Source organism: Budorcas taxicolor, chromosome 12, assembly GCF_023091745.1.
Source record: "Budorcas taxicolor isolate Tak-1 chromosome 12, Takin1.1, whole genome shotgun sequence".
NCBI lineage: Eukaryota > Metazoa > Chordata > Mammalia > Artiodactyla > Bovidae > Budorcas > Budorcas taxicolor.
In genome coordinates this window covers 20,645,007-20,668,055 of record NC_068921.1, presented here as the reverse complement: position 1 = coordinate 20,668,055, position 23,049 = coordinate 20,645,007, and the positions used below count along the sequence as shown (strand labels likewise).

Below are 23,049 nucleotides of genomic sequence, written 5' to 3'. Positions count from 1 at the left end.
CCAGGCCCACCTTCTCATTTGTGAATTGAGGACCCATAATGATGATGGTGGAAAGGATGCTTCTTTCTTGAGGAAGCCACAAGGATGCCATCAATTAACACATCTGCGGAACTGTTTCATCAGCCCCAGCACGCTCCAAACATGTAAAGCGTAGATGTGCTTACATATTTGAGACCATCTCACCACCATGCCTGGCAGAATGTCACAATCAGAGGATGCGCTCAAGAAGAGTACATTTATAATGTCCTTTTCTGGTTACATTTTAAAAGTCATGGTTGTTTTTTTTTTCTAGAGCAGGATATCAACATTAAACATATTTTGGTATCACAGGTCTCTTTGAACATCTGATAAAGCCATGAACATTTTTTTCCTCAAAAAGAAAGAAAGAAAGAAAAATCCGCCCCCACCCCCTCCAACGGCAAACTAAACCATGCTAAAGCGTAAAGCGTATATCCCATAACATTTACTACAATTTCAAGGGGCTCATAGTTTCCTCTGACGCTCATCTCAGCTTAAGAAAATGCCTGTGCTGGAGATTTTCAGGCTTCAGTTCTCTGAAGTTTGGTACAGAAATAGACTGTGTAGAAAAATGAATGCAATACTGATATGTAGCATTTGGCTGGGAAAAATTCTAGAGGGAATCTCCCTGAGACAGTTGGCACCAGTGGTAAAGAATCTGCCTGCCAGGGCAGGAGACCCAAGAGACGTGGTTTGATTCCTGGGTTGGGAAGATCTCCTGGAGTAGGAAATGCAACCCACTCTAGTATTCTTGCCTGGAAAACTCTATGGACAGAAGATCCTGTTGGGCTACAGTCCATGGGGTCGCAAAGAGTCAGACACGTCTGAGCATACGTACACAGCGAGTCTTATTTAAATGAAAATGTGTTCAAGCTAAAGCAAGGGATTTGCCCCATACATGTGGCCACCCTCAGCTCTCTGAGGCTTTTGTGCAGAAAGTTGTGGTAAGGTATCTGAATCCTCCTGTCTCCACAATAGACTGCTATCCGGTAACAGCAGCGAGGTCTCCTTACCGCAGGGTGAGGCTCCTCCAGGTCGCTGGGATGCTACTCAGAGTCCAGCTTATCAGGGATCTGAGAGCCTCCTGCCAAAGGTCCTGGCTGCGTCCACCCAGGCGCACCTCAGGGGGACTGGGTTTTACCTCCAGCAACATGCTGTTTTTGGCTTAGCGCTGTCTCTGCGAAGTAGGATTTCAGGAGTTTTGGCGACGGGGAATTCAGGACCAGGGCCAGCTCAACAGAAGTGGAAACATAAAAACCCACAGCAAGATCCAGTCAAACCGAGTGAGAACACATCCAGAAATGCAAAAGGAAAAGGAGAGAAAATAGCTGAGCGGGGAAACGCAGCGTCACAGGTTCCCCATCCAGCTGGGACCTTTGATGGAACAGCGAGGAAGGTATTTGCCCCCGCGGGGTGCTTCAAGCCAGCCAGGGAGCTTGCTTTTAAAGCTCTGGGCGCGCTCCCTCATGTCCTCAGGTGGTTTATGGCATCTCGGTTATTGGATGTGAAAGTTCCCCCCATGAGAGATGCCCGGGTTGCCCGCCTGACGGAGCCCTCGCTCGCTGGGATTCCGGGACTCAGGGGCCCCCGGGAAGGCAGATGGAGGCAGTCCGGCAGGTTGGCTCCCGCGCCCCCAGCTAGATCAAGTGGCGCCGCGCAGGCAGCTGGAAGGCACCCACAGAGAGAAACCCAGCACCATGCTCAGAAAGCTCCACTCCATCCTTCACTCCGGCCCGCACAGGAAGGCAGAGGTGGCGGAGAGCCCTTACTACCACGGCCCCAGCCGCGCCGTCAGGCTGATCCGCAGCAGCTCCGTGTACGTGGTCGGGGACCACGGCGAGAAGTTCAGCGAGTCCTTAAAGAAATACCGGAGCGCTGGCAGCATGGACCCCAGCCTGTACTATCTGCAGCAGGAGGGGGACCGCGCGTGGATGCTCTCGCGCACCCAGGACTGCCTGCAGTACTTACAGGAGCTGCTGGCCTTGCGCAAGAAGTACCTTAGCAGCCTCAACGACCTGAAGCCTAGCCGCGCCCCAGGCGTCTCCTCCACCTCCTCAAAGTCCTCCAGGGGCGTAAAGAAGTCCACCGCCAAAGAAATGAAGGTAAGTGCTACCGTGGGCTTCCCTGGTGGCTCAGATGGTAAAAAAGATTACCTGCAATGCAGGAGCCCCGGGTTCGATCCCTGGGTCAGGATGATGCCCTGGAGGAGGAAATGGCAGCCCACTCCAGTATTCTTGCCTGGAGAATCCCATGGACAGGGGTGACTGGCAGGCTATAGTCCATGGGATCAGTTAGACGTGGCTGGACAACTAACACTTTTCACTTTCTTTCAAGTGCCCCCAAGAAATGCTATGGACAAGAGCATTTTTCTGAGAGGCGAGTGGGAATCCTGGTTCCTCCAAGCACAGCTTAATTAATCTGCGTGTTCTGGGCACCAGCTCCAAGACCTCAGAGAGTCTCCATGGCCATCTCCCTGGCCTGGGAAGGGTGACTGGTCCCATGTTGAGTTTTCCCATGGAAGCCACGGGGGAGGGACAGTTCTGGCATCCCCAGAACAGCCCAGGAGGAGGGCTTGGGCTCCGTCTTCAGGCCAACAGCTTGCCTGTCACTTACTGCCCACTTCCTGGGTGAGAGGAGGCTTTTATGATATTTGCATAACAGCACATCACTTCGACACATTACTTGTTAACAAGTTATTGTTGTTACTTTTATTAATACAGTCACGTCTGAAAGTCCTAGTGAAAAGCGAACATTGGGAATATTTGCTCTGCGTGAGGTGCTCAGGTACTCAGGGGACCCAGTCACAGCCTGGGAGAGAGTCTGTGAGTCCAGGAAACTGAATGACAACTTTGCTGGGCACTGGAGTCTTCCTGCCCAGGCAGACCAAGCAGGAAATCAGTGAAGGGAAGGACCTGCATCTTATGGTTTCCCTGGTGGCTCAGACGGTAAAGAATCTGCCTGCAATGAAGAAGACCTGGGTGGGGAAGATCCCCTGGAGAAAGGAATAGCTACCCATTCCAGTGTTCTTGCTGGAGAACTCCATGGACAGAGGAGCTTGATGGACAACAGTCCATGGGGTTGCAAGAGTCAGACGTGACTGAGTGACTAACACTTTCACTTGTACTTATCACAGTGTTTGTACACATTATGTTTTTTGGAGGTAATTCCAGTAATGCCAGAAGAGAAGAGGGGAGAAAGTCCTTTGGGATCACAGAAGAACAAGCTGAGGCTCGGTGACCAGATTTTGCTAAGACCCAAATCTCATTGTTCCTTGTTCCTTTGTTCCCTAAATTCTTTTTTTTAATGTCTGAAATTTGAGGCTGTTTCAAATCCCCATCAATCGTTCTCCTGAGCTCTAAGGTGTTCAGAGCAGGCCTTTCTGCCCTCTCACCCCCTACCCAATCCTGGCTGCCTCCCCAGAGTGTCCTGCAGGCCTGCAAGTCCCGTTAACACTGACCAGCTGGTCTGTTATCAGATCTCGGGGCTTGGCCTCACCCAACTGGTTTCAACTGTCTGCACTTTATCCCATGTGGGAGCAGTGTAAATAACCGTTTGAACTCTCAAAGTAGGTCAGTGTTGGGGCCCATATGAAGAATCCTACTCTCAGGTATGGGTACTGATCCTGCAGCCAGCCGGTTGTAGATTTGGGGGCCTGACACCCCTTCTTCGGGGCCACCTCCTCCTTTGTGGTCACCTCCAGTGACAGAGGAGGTCACCGTGGCTTCTGGACTCCTCTCCAGCTTGACTATCCTGGGGTTCTCAGCTCTGGTTAGATTCCCTCCAGGCACTTTGTGCATGCGTGTGTGCTAAGCTGCTTCAGTCCTGTCCGATTCTTTGCAAGCCCCTGGACTGTAGTCTGCCAGGCTCCTCTGTCCATGGGATTCTCCAGGCAAGAATACTAGGGTGGGTTGCCATGCCCTCCTCCAGGGGATCTTTCTGACCCAGGGACCGAAGCCACGTCTTTTGGGTCTCTTGCATTGGCAGGTGGGTTCACTGGCACTGCCTGAGAAGCCCTGTGGTCTCTGTAGCCTTGAAATAGTGAGTTTGTTCTGTCAACTTGTGTGCTAGGGAGAAAGCTGGGGACAGAGTGTGTGAGCACAGCTATAAATTCACAATCTTCATAATGAATAGGTACCGTGTCTTCAAATCATTTCAGCAGAAATACTTCCTTACTTCCTAATCATCCTATAGAGGGTCTGAGAGGATTCATATACCAGCAGCATAAGGTGGCAACAGACATTGGAAAGCTGGGAGAGAAAAAAAAATCCACAGAAAATCAAGACAGCTCAAGAAAACATGCAAATCCTACAGCTGGGTTTGGCTTTGCACTTCCTGGGTGCTACAACGTAAAAAGAGCAGGACTTATTTCAAAATTCTGACTATCTAAGAGGAAGGACCATACCTATTGTTTTATGGGGAATCCAGATTTTTCCCAGGTTTAAATTCTAAGCTTTCTCATAGAGGATCTGATACCGGGAACCATGGGTGATGTCATTTGTAATGCTTTCACTGATATTTTAGTAACAATTCATCGATAAGTGTATCATTCCTTCTTTCCTTCCTTCACTTAACAACACCTATTTATTGAGCACATACTATGTGTCAGGAACTCTCCAAGATGCTGCTAAATGAGCCAAAGTTCTTATTCTCATGGGTGATCATTCTTGTGGGAAAGGCAGGCAGTGACCCAGGAGGCAGATTTCTGGAGGCGATTTCTCAGAGCCCTTGCGGTTGGCCACCAAGTCGCACAAGGCACTTATCCTAGTGAGGAACTAGGGAAGGGACCTGGCTGTGTAACTCCTGCAGGTCCTTTTGGACCCAGCGGAGGATTCAGATGACAGAGGCACGGGGGTTAGAGGGGGAACTGCACGCCCTTCCAAAATCTCTGTCAAAGTCCCCTAAAGATGTGGTGCACCCTCTGAGAGAAAAAAGCCCGTGAGAAGTTAAAAGCTGTCCTGCTGTGTTTCTTGCTATTCCCGCCCCCCCCCCCCCCCCCACCCCGTCATCCCAGCACTTTGGAAAGCGAATTGCTCTCCTTCAAACCTGCTTTGGGGTCTGGTCTGGGACGAGACTGGCCTCAGCCCTGGCGTGTTTCTCCCCTCACCTCGTTCCCATGGTAATGTCTTCAAGCTGCCGGAGGGGAGGTCTCTGGGTTACTTCCCTGCTCTCTTTTCACTCCTCCTCACCTCAACACATCACTTTCTCTCAAGCTTGGCTCTTTTTTTTTTTTTTTTTTTGGAGGGGTGGTAAAATAGGCATAACACAGTATTTACCATTTTCTCCGTGGCATTTCATAGCACCTTAAGTGAGCACTTTTCAGGGTCCTCAGATTATGGGTAATGAAGTCTATCACAGTTAATTAATTGAATTACAAAATTAAGTGCTTTTCTTTGATATAATATACATTTCTTTTAAAGAAAAATGTGCAACCCTGTGTAATGTCAAATGGTTAACTGCCAGACAGAAATCAGATCTCTTTACCCCAGAGCTTTCTGTAAGCTTTTCCAAATGATCATTTATATAGACCCATGATAATTCAGCCCAAAGACAGTAAGCCCTAATTAACATCTTTTTAGAATGCTTTTCGAAAGTAAATTAGTAGAAACTAGAAAATGCATTCCTTTAAGAGGTCGTGGAGGCTCTAAAAATACTTCATTTAGAAATTAGGAGAATATTTCTAGAAAATGTTTGACAACTATCTTTTATTTCTTAAAATATAACTCTCTTTAAAATTATTTAAAAAATTAAAATTTACCCCCCAAAAATTGGAAGTTACCATTTGAACCATTTTTAAGGGTGCAATTAATTCCCTGGCATTAAGCATAATGCTGTGTAGCCCACTACTATCCATTCCCAGAAAATTTTCATCAGCCCAGACAGAAAGTCTGGGCTCATTAAGCAGTGACTCTGCGTTTTCCCTTTCCCCTCGACTTCTGTATTCTCCTTTCTGTCTCTATGAATTTGCCTATTCTAGGAACCTCATATAAATGTAATCACACAGTACTTGTCCGTCTGTGACTGGCTTCTTTCTCTTAGCACAGTGCTTTCAAGGTTCATCCATGTTCTCAGAACCTCCTTCCTTTTTTACAGTCCATGAGCTTGGGCTTTTTCAAATATTTGTTTTTATTTATTTATTTGGCTGCACCAGATCTTCGCTGCAGCATGCAGGATCTTTAGTTGTGGTCTGTGGACTCTCAGTTGCAGTACATGGGATCTAGTTTCCTGCCCAGGGAGCGAACCCGGGGCCCCTGAATTGGGAGAGTGTAGTCTTAGCCCCTGAACCACCAGGGAGCTTGGGTTTTGATAGGAGGTGAGGAGGCAAAGTTTGAGATTATACTCGGGTTTTGTCCAGAGTGCTCATCAGCACTTGGGGAATTCCCTGAGGATTGCTCCCCACATTTCTAGGGCCAGATGAACAGGTGAACAGCCGGCATCCCTCTGTGAGAACTCAGCCACCCAAGGGGACCTGAGTGAACCACAGTGTCTGGGCTACCAGGGAGGCAGTTTGGGGTTGGCTGCAACGCACTCAAGAAACTCTGCCCAGAAGGTTTGGGAGGAAGTATTTTCCAAAGCTAAGGTTCCTGGTCACCTACCCCAGTCCGAAGAAATGTCTTTATTTCTGTGTGTCTTCTAGCTCCGAGCAGCTTGGATTCCCGATATGTCTGCCTGGATGAATGAACCAGCTCTTCAATGTGCATCTCTCCCAGCACCAATCCCCTTTCCAGCCCCTACCCCCCAACTAGAGAAATTCACCTGCTACAAGGCTAATTTAAACAGAGCCAGCGGATTTCTGAAGAATGACTGCTAAATGTGATTGATTCTTATTTAAAGTAGTTTTGCTCTGATAATAGATAGCTTTCAAAATAAATTTTCTGTCATTGGCCGTTCAATCCTGGTTCATGAAATAAGACCATGTCAACAGCAAATAGATTATTTTTTCTCCTCTACAGTAGAAAGATCTAAATCCAATTCACTGAAGAAGATTCTAAATCATCCATCTGTAAATGGCATATGGGATGGGGAAGCAGGTCCTGGATTCCCATATACCCCTGGGAATTATTTTTCAGTTCTGTTGAGGGGAATTTCTGCAAACATGGTGATATGAAAGTGCAGCCTTTCTGTGAGCGTCAGTTACTGGAGGCCTCTAGTACTGGGCCTGTATCTGGTTGGCAGAGTTAAAGGGCAGTAAACATTCAGTATGAACTGCAAAGAATTTCTATGATGCTTGGCAGAGTTCCCCAGAAGATGACAGACAGTAAAATAATGACTGATAACAGAGTATCCAATTTCTGCAGCCCCCTCAGTCAGATCACAAGATGGGAAATTACATCCCCAATCTATCTTCCAGACACCTGCTGCTTGCTCGGCTTAGTGACAACACTTCCTCCTCCCATTTCCCTCTCCACTACACCCCACTCACCCGGCTAACTTCTTGTCTTTTTAAGACAGCAGAGAAAGCACTGCTCCATGAAGCCATTTCTCATGTCCACAGTCTAACCCGGTGGATTTCTCCCTTCCCTGGGGTCTGGCCCTTAACTCAGCACTTAGCTCCCAGCACCTAGCACTCAGCACGCAGCACTGTAATCGTCATTCGTTTGCTCTGTCTGCTACTGGCCATGAGCTCCTTGAATGGAGTCACCGTGTCTTATTTATCTTTTTATCTCCAGCTTCCAGTGAAGCTCCAGGCATACAGTAACTCAATAAACAAATAACCTGAGAAACCCCAGTTGCAATTTAAGAAGAAAACTGAAAGGTTTATGGGAGACTTGGTTTTCAGTGAGTGGAAAATTATCTTTTGTTTTTAATAGAGTAGAATATATTTGGGTGTATTCAGATGAAATGATATCCTAATAATTAAGGCATCCCATGTGTAATGAATCAGAGTTTACCATCAAAAGGACACTTTTTTTGGTAAACAGTTTTTTCTAAGTTATATTTACTCATTAAATGAAATTTATAAAACACAAAAAAGTTGAAAAAAATTGAAATAACTTAGAATCATATCATCCAGAATAATCACTCTAAAATGTTTAAATATATTTTCTTCCAATCATTTATTTCTTGTATAGTTGTAGATATGTATGGTAGTGTTGCCAGATAAAATAGAGGATGTCTATTTAAATTTGGATTCAGATAAATGATGGATTTAAAAAATATAATTATGCCCATATAATATTTAGTATATATTAATACTAAAAATTTATAGCTTATGTAAAATTGAAATTTAACTGCCATTAAATTTTTTTAGTTCCTGAATTTGGCAAACTTTAGTATGTATATGTATAAATTTACAAAATTTGGCATATACCATATACTTATAAATAACTTCTATTTTGTGTTCTTTTCTATCATTAACTTGTTTTTGAAAACTGAAGTTTCAATGGCAAAAATTTAACTCACAATCCTTTAAACAATTGTTAAACATTATGAATGAATTCATCTTACTGTTTATAAAGACATCTTTTGGACAGCTATTCCTTAGTGTGTTAACAGGTCAAAGGTTAAAAGTAATTCATTTTTAAAGGTTATTCTACATATTGTTTTCCAGAAATATTTTATAATTTACGCTTTCATCAACAGTGAATTAGAAGGCTCTTCTTATTGCATTTAATCAACACCAAGTAGTGTCATTAATTTTTAAAGTCTATTGATTTAATAGATAAACTGAATTATCTTATGTACTTTTTTGAATTGTTGCTTGAGAAAAGAATGACCCTCTTGTTTTATCAAACCAATACGCACTCTTGATTAATGGATTGCCCATTCATGGCTTCATACATTTTGGCTCTAGCAAACTTTTTTTTTATTTGTATGTATTCACATCAAGAATGTGAGCACGTTGTCTGCCACATGGTTAAAAATATTTTGATTTTAGTTTAATTTTACTTGACATACAATTTTATCATTAAAAATATTACCAGTTTTTATGTAGCTAAATGTGTCAGCTTTTGTCTTTGAGACTTCTTTGTTTCATGCTTAGAAATCCCTTGTCTGTCTCAAGGTCAGTTACATGTTTGCCATTTTCCTCCTTTTTTTTCTTAGTAGTTCCATAAAAACCCCAACCCTTTTATCTATCAGCAATTTATTTTTGCACATAGTGGGAAGTGAGAATCCTATTTGAAATTTTTCCCAGATAGCAAAGATTCAACACCAAGTATTGACAAATATCCCTTCTCTCATTGGATTGTAATGTTTCACTTATCATGTGTGAAGAGTTTTATACTATGCTTCAAGGCTATTAATTCAGTTCTATTAGTTAGGCTTCGAAGAGTTTCATAAGTGTGAGCAAAAAACATTCACTTACTGTTTTGCTAAAGTGAAAGGGTCATTTAGGTGACCTTTAACGGGAGGAGTGGAGAAGGTACCAGGTACTAGCAAAGGAAATAATGGCTTTAAGCTGATAATGCTGGAGAAAAAAGACAGCTCGTCAGACTGCGAGTCTGCAGGCTCTAATACCAAACACAGAAGAGGAACAGCCGTGCTTCCAAAATGATCGTAACGCTCAGCTATACGAGGTGATTCCCAGGCTTAGCTACACTATAGTTTGCGACAAACCCTGCCCTCTCTTTTGCCTTTTTGGTCTGATTTTCTCAGCGCTATTGTCTACATCACTGTCTGGTTGTTCAGCTCTGACAAGTCTACCAATAGCTTATCTATTGAAAATATGGATGTGGACGCGTGTACATATGTATTTAAATTTCAATGATTATACCTTTCCCCAGGTTGTTTGTTTGTCAGATCTATAGTTCTTATTTTTTTTTTTTAACTGAAGTATAGTTGACATACAGTGTTGTGCCAATCTCTGCTGTACAGCAAAGTGACTCAGTTATACACATGTATACATTCTTTTTAATATTCTTTTCCATTACGGTTTATCACAGGATATTGAATATAGTTCCCTGTGCTATACCATAGGGCCTTGCTGTTTATCCAGCCTCTATCTAATAGCTTCCATCTGCTAATCCTAAACTCTCAGTCCTCCCCACCTCCCTCCACCTTGGCAACCACGAGTCTGCCCTTTATGTCTGTGAGTCTGTTTGTGGTTTGCAGATAGGTTCATTTGTGCCATATACCGTTCTTGTTTCTTAAGCTCCCTTTTTTTTTTTTTTATCATAAACTCCTCTTCAATGATGGGTACATATTTCCCTAGGTGTTGTGATATAAAAGGGAAAAGTATAACTCTGGACTTGATTGTAAATAGTCATTCCAAGGATGGCAGAAGCAAAGAGGATGTATTTGAGCTTCTAAAGCTTATACTGAAGGGCTTCTTTTGAAAACATTACACTGCTTATGGAAAAATTTAAACTGTTTTGCATTTCATTTCACCCAGCTGAATGAGCCAAGGGAAAATGATCTCCCCAAGCCAGCCAGACCAGTTCCACACTTGATCCTGTAAATTTCATCGCAATGCATTGACATTTTGATTTCCAGATGTTTTTAGCTCAAGGTTGTATTATCAATACTCCGTGAAAATAGGGGGTACAGAGTTCTCAAATTTTGTCAAGTTAAATCCAAATGTACAAGTTAGCATAAAACCTATAGCATAAAACATAAAAACAGTTGGAGAATATAAACACTAGATGATAGCATGTATACAGCATACATTTATTCATTCAACAAATTACTCTGTGTCAGGCATTGAAATAGGTGCCCGACATTCATAGATGGAAAGACAGCCCATCTGCCCTGATACAGCCCATCATCTGAAGCGCCATAATCTCAGCATCTGGCCTCAACCACACTGTGTTGAAAGAGAAATGGGTAGAATAACAACAAGAATGTTGGAAGCTGGGTGTATCCTACAGCCTGTGTCATGTAGGTAGTGGTTGGCAATGAGAGAGAGTCAGTTGCACAGTCGTGTCCGACTCTTTGCGATTCCATGGACTGTAGCCGGCCCAGCTTCTCTGTCCATGGAATTCTCCAGGCAAGAGTACTGGAGTGGGTTGCCATTTCCTTCTCCAGGGGATCTTCCCGACTGAGGGTTCAAACCCAAGTCTCCTGCATTGCAGGCAGATTCTTTACCAACTGAACCACTAGGGAAGGAATTGAGTATCTATCCAAAGACAATCTGTGAGTGTCATTTGCCACAGCTATTTCATAGACAAGGTTGAGAATCACGAGCCTGTAGTATGATATCCCTTATATGCGGTATCTAAAAGAAAATAATGCAAATGAACTTACTTACAAAACAGAAAGAGACTCACAGATTTGGAGAACAAACTTGTGGTTGCTGAGGGGAAGGATGGGGGAAATGGTAAGGAGTTTAGGAGGGTCAGGTACACACTATATATATTTATGTGCTATATTGAAAATGGATAACCAGCAAGGGCCTATACCTATTGTATAGCCCATGGAACTCTGCTCAGTGTTCTGTGGCAGCCTGGATGGGAGGGGAGTTTGGGGGAGAAGGGATACATGTATGTGTATGACTGAGTTCCTTTGCTGTTCACCTGAAACGATCACAGCATTATTAATCAGCCATACCCCAAAACAAAATGAAAGGTTCAAAAACAACAAGAATTATGGGCCTGGTGTGCGGCTGTGAGGGTTTCATACAATGCTGCTGTCCACATAAACACAGAAAAGCAGTGTCCGTGTCTCTGCTGCAGGGGGAAAGCATCAGAGAGGAGGGGCCACGTGAGGCGGCCCCTGGGGAGGTGAGGGGGGTGGGCCCCAAGCACGAGAAGGGAGGCGGCGGCGCGATGTTTCGTGGTGGTCCTCTTGGCTTTGGGTGGGCTTAGAACCTATCCAACCTACCCTAACCTCTGACAAAATGTTGCTGCTTACACCTGCATGTTGGTTTTGGAGCATCCAAACCTCTTGGAGACAAATACTGACAGACCCCAGAAGAAAGTAAGCAATTTGGAGAAACTGAAGGACCCAAAGGGCAGGTGAGACCAGGCAGGAGGGGAGCAGATGTGAAGTGCAGAGAAATACACTGCCTTGGGGGACCCAAACATTACAGTGAGAAATACAGTGGAGTCTGGAAAAGTGCACGGGTTTCATCTGGGGAAAGTAATCTGAGACCCAGGCTTGTTGTGAAGGAGTCGGACAGGGAGGCTTGGAAAATGATGACCTTAAGGCCACTGAAGGTTAAGTGTGAAAGGCAAATTTGAGTGGAGCTGGCAATGTTATACAGATGCTCTCAGAGAAAGCTCGTTGCCCTGGGGCTGCGCGGGCTGAAAGAACACGAGCCCTGTGACACTCAGGCTTGAGCAGGTGCCCCAGAAAGCAGGTGTGTAGCAGTCTTTCCAAAGAAGTAGCTGAAAAACTCTGGGCCAGGAAAAGTCAGAATGGGAAGGAAGGCAATCCACTTTTATTTCAGAGTATTGAGTTCAGAGAGGGAGAACTATTTTGGCTCTCACCCAACGGTGCGGGTGACTGAAGTCCCATCTTGTCCAACCGTCGCTTTGTAAAGTAGATTTTCTGTGATCTTAGCCTGAGCCCTAAACCCTGAGCTTCAGCTGATGTAGCTCTCGTGCTAACGGTCTCACTTGGAGATCAAGATATTGTCTTAATAGAGGCGAGAAAGGCCCAGGGAAGCTGCAGGAAAGGCGGGAAAAGTCAGAATCAGCCTGAGTTTGAAAAAGAGCTTGAAAAGGCCCAGGGAGCCTGGACTTGCAGGTTAGCCTTGGTGTCACCAAGCCAGGCTCGTCTAAACTAATTCTCATGAAACCCAAACGCTGAGATGCCAGGGTTTGCAGCCAAGAGAAGGTTTATCCACAAGGCAGCCGAACGAGGAGATGGGGGACAAATTCAGATCTGCCTCCAGGAAAGAAAGGGGCTCAGGTATTTATAATGTTTTCTTCATTCCTGGGTTGTGGCCAATTACCTGTGCCTATTACTTCTGGGTTACCTTGGTGGATTTCTGTTCTTTAGGGCTCTGATTGGATACCCCCTAGGAAATTTGTTTTAGATGAGTGTTCAGTCCTGTTCTATCTATTCATAATAATTCTAGATGGGATCCTCTCACCTGGCCAATTAAAAATACCTGCTCTGAGGCTGGCCATAGATTTAAGTTTTCTCTTAGGGTCTTTTAAACTCAATCGGAGTGATGAGCTAAGTCTCAATAAAAAAAAATAACTTCTCATTTATTAAAAGGAAAACTCCTACAATTATGGGGAGGATCTACATGGTTAACACCAGGCTATGGTCATTTAAGTTTAAAGGCTCCTCTGTGCTGGAAATGGTTAAATCATACTAAAAATGATCAACCTGGTAATTATGAGACAAGGCTGGGTGCTTTATGAACTATGCCAGTTATTACCCTTAGAGAGAGTGACTGGTATGGAACTCAGTGGATTTGTGGCACTAATTTATGGCCTTGACATCTACAGGGATGATACGAAGGTGTAGCCTGGGATTCCCATGAATTTAAGGTCATACATGTTGACAAATTACAGGTAACCCCAACCAATCTACCATTGGTATGATCCCAGGGGGTCAAAGATCTGTATTCTACTGGTATGACCATTTAGCAGCTCGTGTGTGTGTGTGCACGCGTGCACGCGCGTGCCTTCAGTGGGTTTGGAGGATGTAATTGACCTTGACAGCTTTCGTAAGCTTTAAATGACAGTAACCGGGCTATTAGCCTACTGAATTCTGAGATCTCTATGACGAGAAAGGCAGTGCTGCACGACTGCAAGGCCCTTGACACCTTACCGCATCTCAGGGAGATATCTGTGCTATAATTCAAACTGAATGCTGTATTTTTGTACCCGATAAATCCTTTAATGTAACACATCTGAACCACATGAAAAATCTGCTCTGAGTGACCCACTCCCTAGTCTTGACAATCTTTAAAAAAAAAACTGGTGTGGGAGGCTCACGGCTAAAATATTTACTTTTAATTCCACTAATGTTATTAACTATACCATTTGTATTTTGCTTGTTTACAAGATTATTTCTTGTATCACCAAGTATATGACGGAGCCTTCAATGGAAATGATGACTAGACCTGAAGCAGTTGATCAAATGTATAGTTCAATATATGACCAATGATTGTAATAGTGTAACTCGAGAAGGCAATGGCACCCCACTCCAGTACTCTGGCCTGGAAAATCCCATGGACGGAGGAGCCTGGTGGGCTGCAGTCCATGCGGTCGCGAAGAGTCGGACACGACTGAGTGTCTTCACTTTCAGTTTTCACTTTCATGCATTGGAGAAGGAGGTGGCAACCCACTCCAGTGTTCTTGCCTGGAGAATCCCAGGGACGGCGGAGCCTGGTGGGCTGCCGTCTATGGGGTGGCACAGAGTCGGACACGACTGAAGCAAATTAGCAGCAGCAGCAGCAGCAGCAGGTATTTATGGGATAAAGAAGCAGGGTGGCCTGGGGCTTTGGGAGCTTGGGGAAAAGTGACTGGAAATAAGGATAAAAAGGAGCAAGTATCATTCTGTGCAGGCACAGCTAGGGTACAAGCCTCTGCCTGCTCAAAAATGCAGGCGTTTAGCATCATCTGAGGGAGAAAGAGCTGTCTCAGCCACATCCTGATGGTCAGATAAGGCGTTCAAGGCAGAGGGACTAGCAAGAGAAAACACAGGGAGCCGCCTCCAGAGATAAGCCTTCCGGTCATCCGACTGTGGGAGGGTGGCCTGGCCGGCTGAGTCCATACAGACTGTCAACCAGCCCCTTAGTTTCCCATCCCCGTCCTTGGTGTCCCTGGTGCTGCCAAGTCTGGAACATTTCTGGTTTTAAGGGTCCGACTGTCCCCCTTTCCAAGTGCTTCCGATTCTGCCTTCACCCCGCCCCGTGCCCGCCCCCTGTGGCTCTCTGGAAGGCAAGTTCCTCTGCTCTGTTACAGCAATTCCTCCTCTTCAACTGCTTTCCATTTGCCAGGAACTCTTGGGTATCTCTCTCACTGACCACCTCTCTCTTGTTCTCTTTGTCTTTGAGTTTTAACTGCTTCCCTACTTTCACTTTCATTTGCTCTTTGAACGGGGCAGGATAACTACATATGAACAGTTTTCCACTTTTAACAGAAAAGGTTCAGTATATTTTGAGGTACTTCAAAAATTTTCTCCAAGAATGCTGCTCACAAATATAAAAGGAAAAAAAAAAATCCTCTATTTAAAGATGCTCTTGGGAATCAGCTGGTGGTCCAGTGGTTGGGACTCTGTGATTCCACTGCAGGGGACATGGGTTAGGTCCTTGGCCAGGGAGCTAAGATCCTGCAAGCTGTGGCATGGCCAAAAAAAGTCCCCTAGTGGTATAAAACGCATTTTTGTTGTTGTTCGGTCACTCAGTCATGTCTGACTCTTTGTGACCCCATGGACTGCAGCCTGCCAGGCTCCCCTGTCCTCCACTATCTTCCAGAGTTTGCTCAAAAAATGTATATATATCACCAAAATCTTATGCGTGTATAAAGATGTCATCCTTTAGTTTCCTAACATGCAAATCTGTGATTAAACCACTTTCATTTTTAATACCATCCCACTTTCAAAATGGTTTCCCGGATAGCTCAGTTGGTAAAGAATCTGCCTGCAATGCGGGAGACCTCGGTTTGATTCCTGGGTTGGGAAGATCCCCTGGAGAAAGGATAGGCTACCCACTCCAGTATTCTTGAGCTTCCCTTGTGGCTCAGCTAGTAAAGAATCCGCCTGAAATGCAAGAGACCTGGGTTCGGTCCCTGGGTTAGGAAGATCCCCTGGAGAAGGGAAAGGCTACCCACTCCAGTATTCTGGCCTGGAGAATTCCATGGACGAGTCCATGGGGTCACAAAGAGTCAGACACGACTGATCGACTTTCACTACTTTCACCATGCACAGAAAAAAATAAAAGAACACTATACTTGGTCCAAAGAGCCCAGGTTTACACCTATTGTCTCTCTTTTTCCTCCCTGAGTTCTCTCACTTCCTACATTCTTTGGGGAGTCTTTTTTTTATTAGTTCACATGTTGATTCTGTGCCTTTTGTCCTGAGTTCTCCCCCAAAGTCCACCACAGTGCTTGGACTTCCATGATGCCAGTCACTGGTGACTGACTGGGGGCTGTTGTGAAGATGGTGATGATGATGAAGAGGAGGGGGAGGAGGAAGGGGAGGAGAATGGGGGGGAGGAGGAGGAGGGGGAGGAGGAGGAGGAGGGGGAGGAGGAGGAGGGGGGAGGAGGGGAGGGGGAGGAAGGGGAGGAGGAGGAGGGGGAGGAAGGGGAGGAGGAGGAGGGGGAGGAGGAGGAGGGGAGGAGGGGGAGGAGGGGGAGGAGGAGGGGAGGAGGGGGAGGAAGGGGAGGAGAAGGAGGGGGAGGAAGGGGAGGAGGAGGAGGGGGAGGAGGAGGAGGGGGAGGAGGAGGAGGGGAGGAGGGGGAGGAGGGGGAGGAAGGGGAGGAGGAGGAGGGGGAGGAGGAGGAGGGGAGGAGGGGGAGGAAGGGGAGGAGGAGGAGGGGGAGGAGGAGGAGGGGAGGAGGGGGAGGAGGGGGAGGAGGAGGGGGAGGAGGAGGGGGAGGAGGAGGAAGGGGAGGAGGAGGAGGAGGGGGAGGAAGGGGGAGGAGGGGAGGGGAGGGGGGGGGGGGGAGGAGGAGGGGGAGGAAGGGGAGGAGGAGGAGGGGGAGGAGGGGGAGGAGGGGGAGGAGGAGGAGGAGGAGGATATCCTGAAGGAGAATGAATCAGGACAGAACCCGGAACCTTGGACTTCCATGATGCCAGTCACTGGTGACTGACTGGGGGCTGTTGTGAAGATGGTGATGATGATGAAGAGGAGGGGGAGGAGGAAGGGGAGGAGAATGGGGGGGGAGGAGGAGGAGGGGGAGGAGGAGGAGGGGGAGGAAGGGGAGGAGGGGGAGGGGGAGGAGGAGGAGGAGGGGGAGGAGGAGGAGGGGGAGGAGGAGGAGGGGGAGGAAGGGGAGGAGGAGGAGGGGGAGGAAGGGGAGGAGGAGGAGGGGGAGGAGGAGGAGGGGAGGAGGGGGAGGAGGGGGAGGAGGAGGGGGAGGAGGGGGAGGAAGGGGAGGAGAAGGAGGGGGAGGAAGGGGAGGAGGAGGAGGGGGAGGAGGAGGAGGGGGAGGAGGAGGAGGGGAGGAGGGGGAGGAGGGGGAGGAAGGGGAGGAGGAGGAGGGGGAGGAGGAGGAGGGGAGGAGGGGGAGGAGGGGGAGGAGGAGGAGGGGGAGGAGGAGGGGGAGGAGGAGGAAGGGGAGGAGGAGGAGGAGGGGGAGGAAGGGGAGGAGGAGGAGGGGGGGAGGAGGAGGGGGAGGAAGGGGAGGAGGAGGAGGGGGAGGAGGGGGAGGAGGGGGAGGAGGGGGAGGAGGAGGAGGAGGAGGATATCCTGAAGGAGAATGAATCAGGACAGAACCCGGAACCTGGTCTGACTTTCAGGAGATTTCTTAAACACTTTATATTGTATTAATATCATTGCTTTCACTTTTCAAACGATCATACCAATTTGTCTTCAGTGTTGGCCACTTTTCCTACTGACACGTCTTCTGGGGTGTTTTATTTTCAACATATCTCATCCCCTCTTTTCTGCTGTGAGCATCTCATCACCTGCCCCGGGGAACTGGACAATCTCCTAATTGGGCTTATTTGCAGGGGACAGGCCAAAGAAAGACAAATTATTTTGCCTAATGGCGGATAACAGTCCCTGACCAAGACAGAGGCAGACGACTCGCCCTTTCGTACCACCCCCCTCCCCTTGAGATAACGGAAAATCCACTGACTGTAGCATCTGGAGTATCTACCTTCCTTTCAGGGGGACTTCTTCAAATTTACGTGCAAACCCGCAACATCTCTTAAACGTTTAGTTTTAGCAACTCTTGGTCCTTTTCAGCATCCCTTGCGGAGGGCGCTCCGAGCTGGGCTGCCTCACGCAGCTCTGCCCCTTCCCTCTGCCTTCACCTCTAGCCGAAACCCACCCCCAAGAAGTACTCCCAGTTCAGCGCGGACGTGGCGGAGGCCATCGCCTTCTTTGACTCCGTCATCGCAGAGCTGGATACGGAGAAGCGGCCGCGGGCTGCGGAGGTGGACCTGCAGAATGAAGACGTGGACTTCGATGGTGAGTGCCATCCCCGGGGGCGGGAGGTAGGGGTGGCGTGGGGTCTGTGACTGGACTTCCCCTGATAAAGGGGCAACTCTCATCTGCCAGCCAGAGCCTGGCCCTGAGCTCGCTCTATGCCTTGGGGTCCTGGCTTTGGCCTCCCCCACACTGGGGTACCCCCTTTAACCCTCGGTGCCCTGTTTGGACAAAAACTCCTTCTCTGTGGGGCTTCCCTGGTAGCTAGCGGGTACAGAATCTGCCTGCAGTGCAGGAGCTGCTGCTAAGTCACTTCGGAGAAGGCAATGGCAGCCCACTCCAGCGCTCTTGCCTGGAAAATCCCATGGATGGAGGAGCCTGGTGAGCTACAGTCCATGGGGTCGCTAAGAGTCGCCAAGCGACTTCACTTCCCTGGTTCAATTCCTGGGTTGGGAAGGTCCCCTGGAGAAGGGAACGGCTACCCACTCCAGTATTCTTGGGCTTCCCTGGTGGATCAGCTGGTAAAGAACCGGCCAGCAATGCAGGAGACCTGGGTTCCATCACTTGGTGGAGAAGATCGCCTGGAGAAGGCAACAGCTACCCACTCCAGTATTCTGGCCTGGAGAACTCTTTCATAGGTAGAGGAGCCTGGTGGGCTATAGTCCTTGGGGTTGCAAAGAGTTGGACATGACTGAGGATGCACACAGGTATAGTCCATGAGGTCACAAAGAGTCAAGCACCACCGAGTCTTTCTCTGTGGCCCATTTTTCATAGCTGAGGTGGGGTGGAATTTTTAAGGCTCTATGAGGGAAAGCAATAGGGCAACAGTTCAAGCAAGGGATGAGGTGGGGAGTTGTTAAATGGGTACAGAGTATCAGTTTTGCAAGACGAAAAAGTTGTGGAGACCTGTCACTCAATGATGTGAGTATACTCAACGCGACTGAATGTACACTACAAGATGCCTCAGAGGGCACACTTTATGTTATGTATCTGTTACCAGAATCGAAAAAAGAAGAAAAGGGAATGAAAGTGAAAGTGAAAGTCGCTCAGTTGCACCTGACTTTGCAACCCCATGGCATATACAGTCCATGGAATTCTCCAGGCCAGAATCCTGGAGTGGGTAGCCTTTCCCTTCTCCAGGGGATCTTCCCAACCCAAGGATTGAACCCAGGTCTCCTGCATTGCAGGCTGATTCTTCACCAGCTGAGCCACAAGGGAAAAGGGAGTAGACAAATTATACTTAACCTATATATATTATATTTAACCTATATATATTATATTTAACCTATGTATTTGATTATGCAGGTTGGCCCTGGACAGCACTCTTTGCTAGACCTGACTCTGATCCGTCACCATTTGTCACCTCTCTGCATCCTAACCACCCCACCCCACCCCCCAGTGCTCCCTCTGTGGCCCCCACCGGCCACCACTCTGCAAGGGTGTGGAGGGTGGGAGAGGGCCAGGGTGCTTGCTCAAGCCCAGCTTGGATTGTCGGAGAGGGTGGGGTGGGGTTGAAGGTGATGCTCGTCTCCGGGCCAAGGTGTATCACTGGCTGCCTCCTGATGGAGAGCAGATGACTCCACCACTTTCACGACTTGAGCCCACATCCAGGATTCAACTGTCGGTTTCTTTAGTCTTTGATTGGCCCTCGGGGCGTCTCTGGTGGCTCAGTGGTAAAGAATCTGCCTACAATGCAGGAGACTTGCTGGAGATGCAGGTTCAATCCCTGGGTCAGGAAGATATCCTAGAAGAGGGCATGGCAACCCCCTCTGGTATTCTTGCCTGGGAAATCCCATGGACTGAGGGGCCTGGTGGGCTACAGTCCATGGGGTTGCAAAGAATTGGACATGACTGAAGTGACTGAGCACGCACATCCGTTGAGGACATAAGTGTTATCTCCAGAGTTAAATTTTTTTAAAGGAAATGACTTTGTGTTTTTTTTTCTCTGATAAGAATAACATATGTTCATTGTGAATCAAGTGAGTCAAACAACATACCTAAGTATAAGGAAGAAAGTAAAGCATTTGGCCTGTAATTCTACCACTTGGAGATAGTAATCACTGTTAACGTTTTCATGTATGTTCTTTCAAAAAGGTTTAAACATAGACTCACTTTATTATTCTTTTTAAACAAAAATAAGATCTCTTGCCTATTTTTTTCATCCACTCTTTTCACTTAATTTACAATACATCGAGGGCATCTTTCCAAGTCCGAAAACAGGTCTGTGCGGTTATCTTTAATGGACATGTGCTTGAGCATTTTCTCTCAGCCTGGTAGTTGCAGAGTTGAATCATTGCCTTTGGTTGGCTCTCTGGGCCTTCCTGGTGGCTCAGATGGTATAGAATCCGCCTGCAATGCAGGAGACCCAGGCTCAATCCCTGGGTCGGGAAGATCCCCTGGAGAAGGAAATGGTGATCCATTCCAGGATTCTTGCCTGAAGAATTCCACGGACAGAGGAGCCTGGAGGGGTTCAGTCCATGGGGTCGCAGAGGACGGGACACGACTCAGTGGCTAAGCATGAGCACGCTGGCACAAGCTGGGCCTTCCTAAGCATTTGCTATTTTATGTGTGTATTTATTGTGAGTTCTCAGCCCGAGTTGCCCCCTCTGGGACCTTCTGCTCCCCTCTCCTCCCCATGGTGAGTCCTCCTTTCCCAGGGCCCGGCTTCTCTCTTCCAGTGGCCACCAGCTCCCGGGAGCATAGTCTGCACTCCAACTGGATTCTCAGGGCGTCCCGACGGCGCTCCGAGGACATCGCGGGGCACACAACAGCCGGCCAGGTCCAGAGGAGCACCGAGCGCCGGACCATCGGCACGCAGAGGAGACTCGAGAGGCACCCCATTTACTTGCCCAAGGCTGTGGAAGGGGCCTTCAGCACTTTGAAATTTAAGCCCAAAGCCTGCAAAAAAGAGTAAGTGCTTGGGCCACAGACTGTAACCAAGATGCTGTCATGTCCAACAGACTCTTGCGGGGTGCTTTTTAGGTGCCCTGAACCCCATCCTGCATGGAAAAATTCTTCCTATTTAGGGGGAGGGAGGTCTTAGTTAAAATTTTTTGTAATAGCTTACAGGTATATTCTAGCTTGGTTCACCTCTGTCCCCAACCTTAACTGTCCCTTTAGCTCTGGGTCTGCCTCCCCTTTCTGGCCACTTAGCCCTCATGCTTTGTCCATCCTGTTTCATTGTTTCCCCCAGATGCCACTGATACTCTGTATGCTACAGATTTTTAATGACAGTTCGGGGTTGAAGCAGGCATAGCACCACGAGGGAACGAACCCTGAACCAATTAGATGGTCCTGCCGTAGACAGGCAGCACCAGGCTGGGATGAAGGGCTTCTTCCTGGCCAGGTCTGTGCTGGCCGTCTTGTCATCATCTCTTGGCCTCTTTCCCTGCAGATACTCCTCTCCCAAGACGAGTTTCCATCTCTAACTCCCAAATCCCTGGGACTCACTCCTTCAGAGAAATACACGCACACTTGCTCTGGCCACCCCGGGCCACTCTGCAGGGAGCTCTCCTCTCACAATAGAAGCACCTGTCTCGGCTTACCCCTCTGTCTTCTTTTGTTTTTCTGCAAGAGCCCTCCAACTCTGATGGGTTCAGGGGTTTTCTAAATGGCCTTTTCCCTCCTCGATAATAAAGGACCATGTGCTGGACATATTAAGCCAGGACTCAGCCCTCATCTCCCAACCTTCCCCTCCAAGGTCAGGTCCCCCCACAACCCTACAGTGACACAGCTCTGTCCTCCGCGAGTCCCAGCACAAGGGGAGCATCCGACAGGCTCCATCAGGAGGGTAAATCAGAGCATCCTTTCCCTGTGCGACCAGCCAAGCCAAACCGAAGCCCTCTGCCTCATTCCTCCCTTCCAGCCTCGGGAGCTCCAGACAGATCCTCTTCAACTTCTCGGGAGAAGATACAGACTGGGACTCTGAGCTCTTTGCACCAGAGCCCCCGGCGTCCCTGGGAGAGGACCACTATGAGACGGAGAACCCCCGAGGGCAGTGGCTGCTTCGGGAGCAACTCTGGGAGCGGACGGTGCCCTGACGGCCTCAGCTTGGCAGCCTGGCCAGGCTGGGTCCCCCAGAAGGAGTCTGCTTTCAGCGAAGCAGCAGGTGTGTGATAGAGTTAAAGACGGGTCAAGTCAGGTCCTTGAACACGTGGCCTGCCGGTGCCCAGTCAGTGCCGAAGACACCTGCACGGCCTCTCAGGGGGCCCGCCGTAGGGCACTTGCGGGGCTCTGCTTTCTCTGCATGGGTAGGTGGGCCAGTCGTTACCGCCCTACTGGTCTTTAAGAGCAGAGGGAACGGAAGGTCCAGGCTCACTCCTGGCCTCCCCTGGTACGGGGGAACATCCCGCTTGGTACTGGAAACCAAGAAACGCACCCATCCACTCATCTCTGGGCCAAAGTTTTCAGAGATGCGACTCCTCTGTCCACGGGGCTCAGAAATTCTCTGATCACCTACTGAAATTGCTTCTCTGCAGAATGCCATTTGGGAAGCAGCTTTCCGCCCCCCACCCCCACCCTCTTTTCACAGTGTTCTGGAAATTTCTGCTGGATTAGGCTGAAGATGAGGCCAGTGTCCTAGCAGCAGGAGGGGGGACGCGGTGTGTGAGGGCCCTGCCTGGGGACCACGCTGTCTCCCCCAGCCCCAAAGCTCAGCTCCGCTTCTCACAGACAGTTGCCTAGGCAAGAAGGAAGATGAAATTATACTTCGTTTCTAATTCTCGGTCCCTTAATCCTAACAGATACTCACCCAGCCTGTGGATGAAAGCTTGGGCCCTTGCTTCCCCCAGTTGCGAGGGCAATCAGAACCTTCTGGAGTAGAAAGGATTTCGATTTCCCTAACTGTCCAGATTACAGAGAGTCCCCTCCTGGTGGCCAGTGGCTCAGACTCCATGCTTCCACTGCAGGGGGCTGGGGTCCATCCCTGGTTGGGGAACTAGGATCCCATGTGCCGCGTGGTGTGGCCAGTAAGTAAAAACAAAGACAAAGAAAATAGTTCTCTTAAGAAATAGTTTTAAAAAGGAATTACTCTTTTGCACGTTTTGCATATGGTTTGACCCCCTCAAGTCTGAGAACCGCTGGATTGGAGACTATACT

At 48.0% G+C, this 23,049-nt stretch overlaps 1 protein-coding gene across 1 annotated transcript; it reads left to right on the top strand.

The window, feature by feature from the left end:
- The first annotated feature begins 1,715 nt into the window (after positions 1-1,715).
- C12H13orf42 (chromosome 12 C13orf42 homolog) lies at positions 1,716-21,992 on the top strand. The gene is made up of 6 exons (XM_052649888.1): positions 1,716-2,098; positions 4,027-4,042; positions 4,913-4,927; positions 17,844-17,994; positions 20,631-20,862; positions 21,818-21,992. Exons 1-6 carry the CDS (start codon positions 1,716-1,718, stop codon positions 21,990-21,992), a joined length of 972 nt encoding a protein of 323 aa, XP_052505848.1.
- The last annotated feature ends 1,057 nt before the right edge of the window (positions 21,993-23,049 follow it).

Bases quoted from the DNA above. Each gene is read 5' to 3' on its own strand.
- C12H13orf42 (XM_052649888.1), top strand. From the start codon at position 1,716: ATGCTCAGAAAGCTCCACTCCATCCTTCACTCCGGCCCGCACAGGAAG. The intron at 17,995-20,630 runs GTGAGTGCCATC...TCTCTCTTCCAG, and splicing joins TGAAGACGTGGACTTCGATG to TGGCCACCAGCTCCCGGGAG. The intron at 20,863-21,817 runs GTAAGTGCTTGG...CCTCCCTTCCAG, and splicing joins CCCAAAGCCTGCAAAAAAGA to CCTCGGGAGCTCCAGACAGA.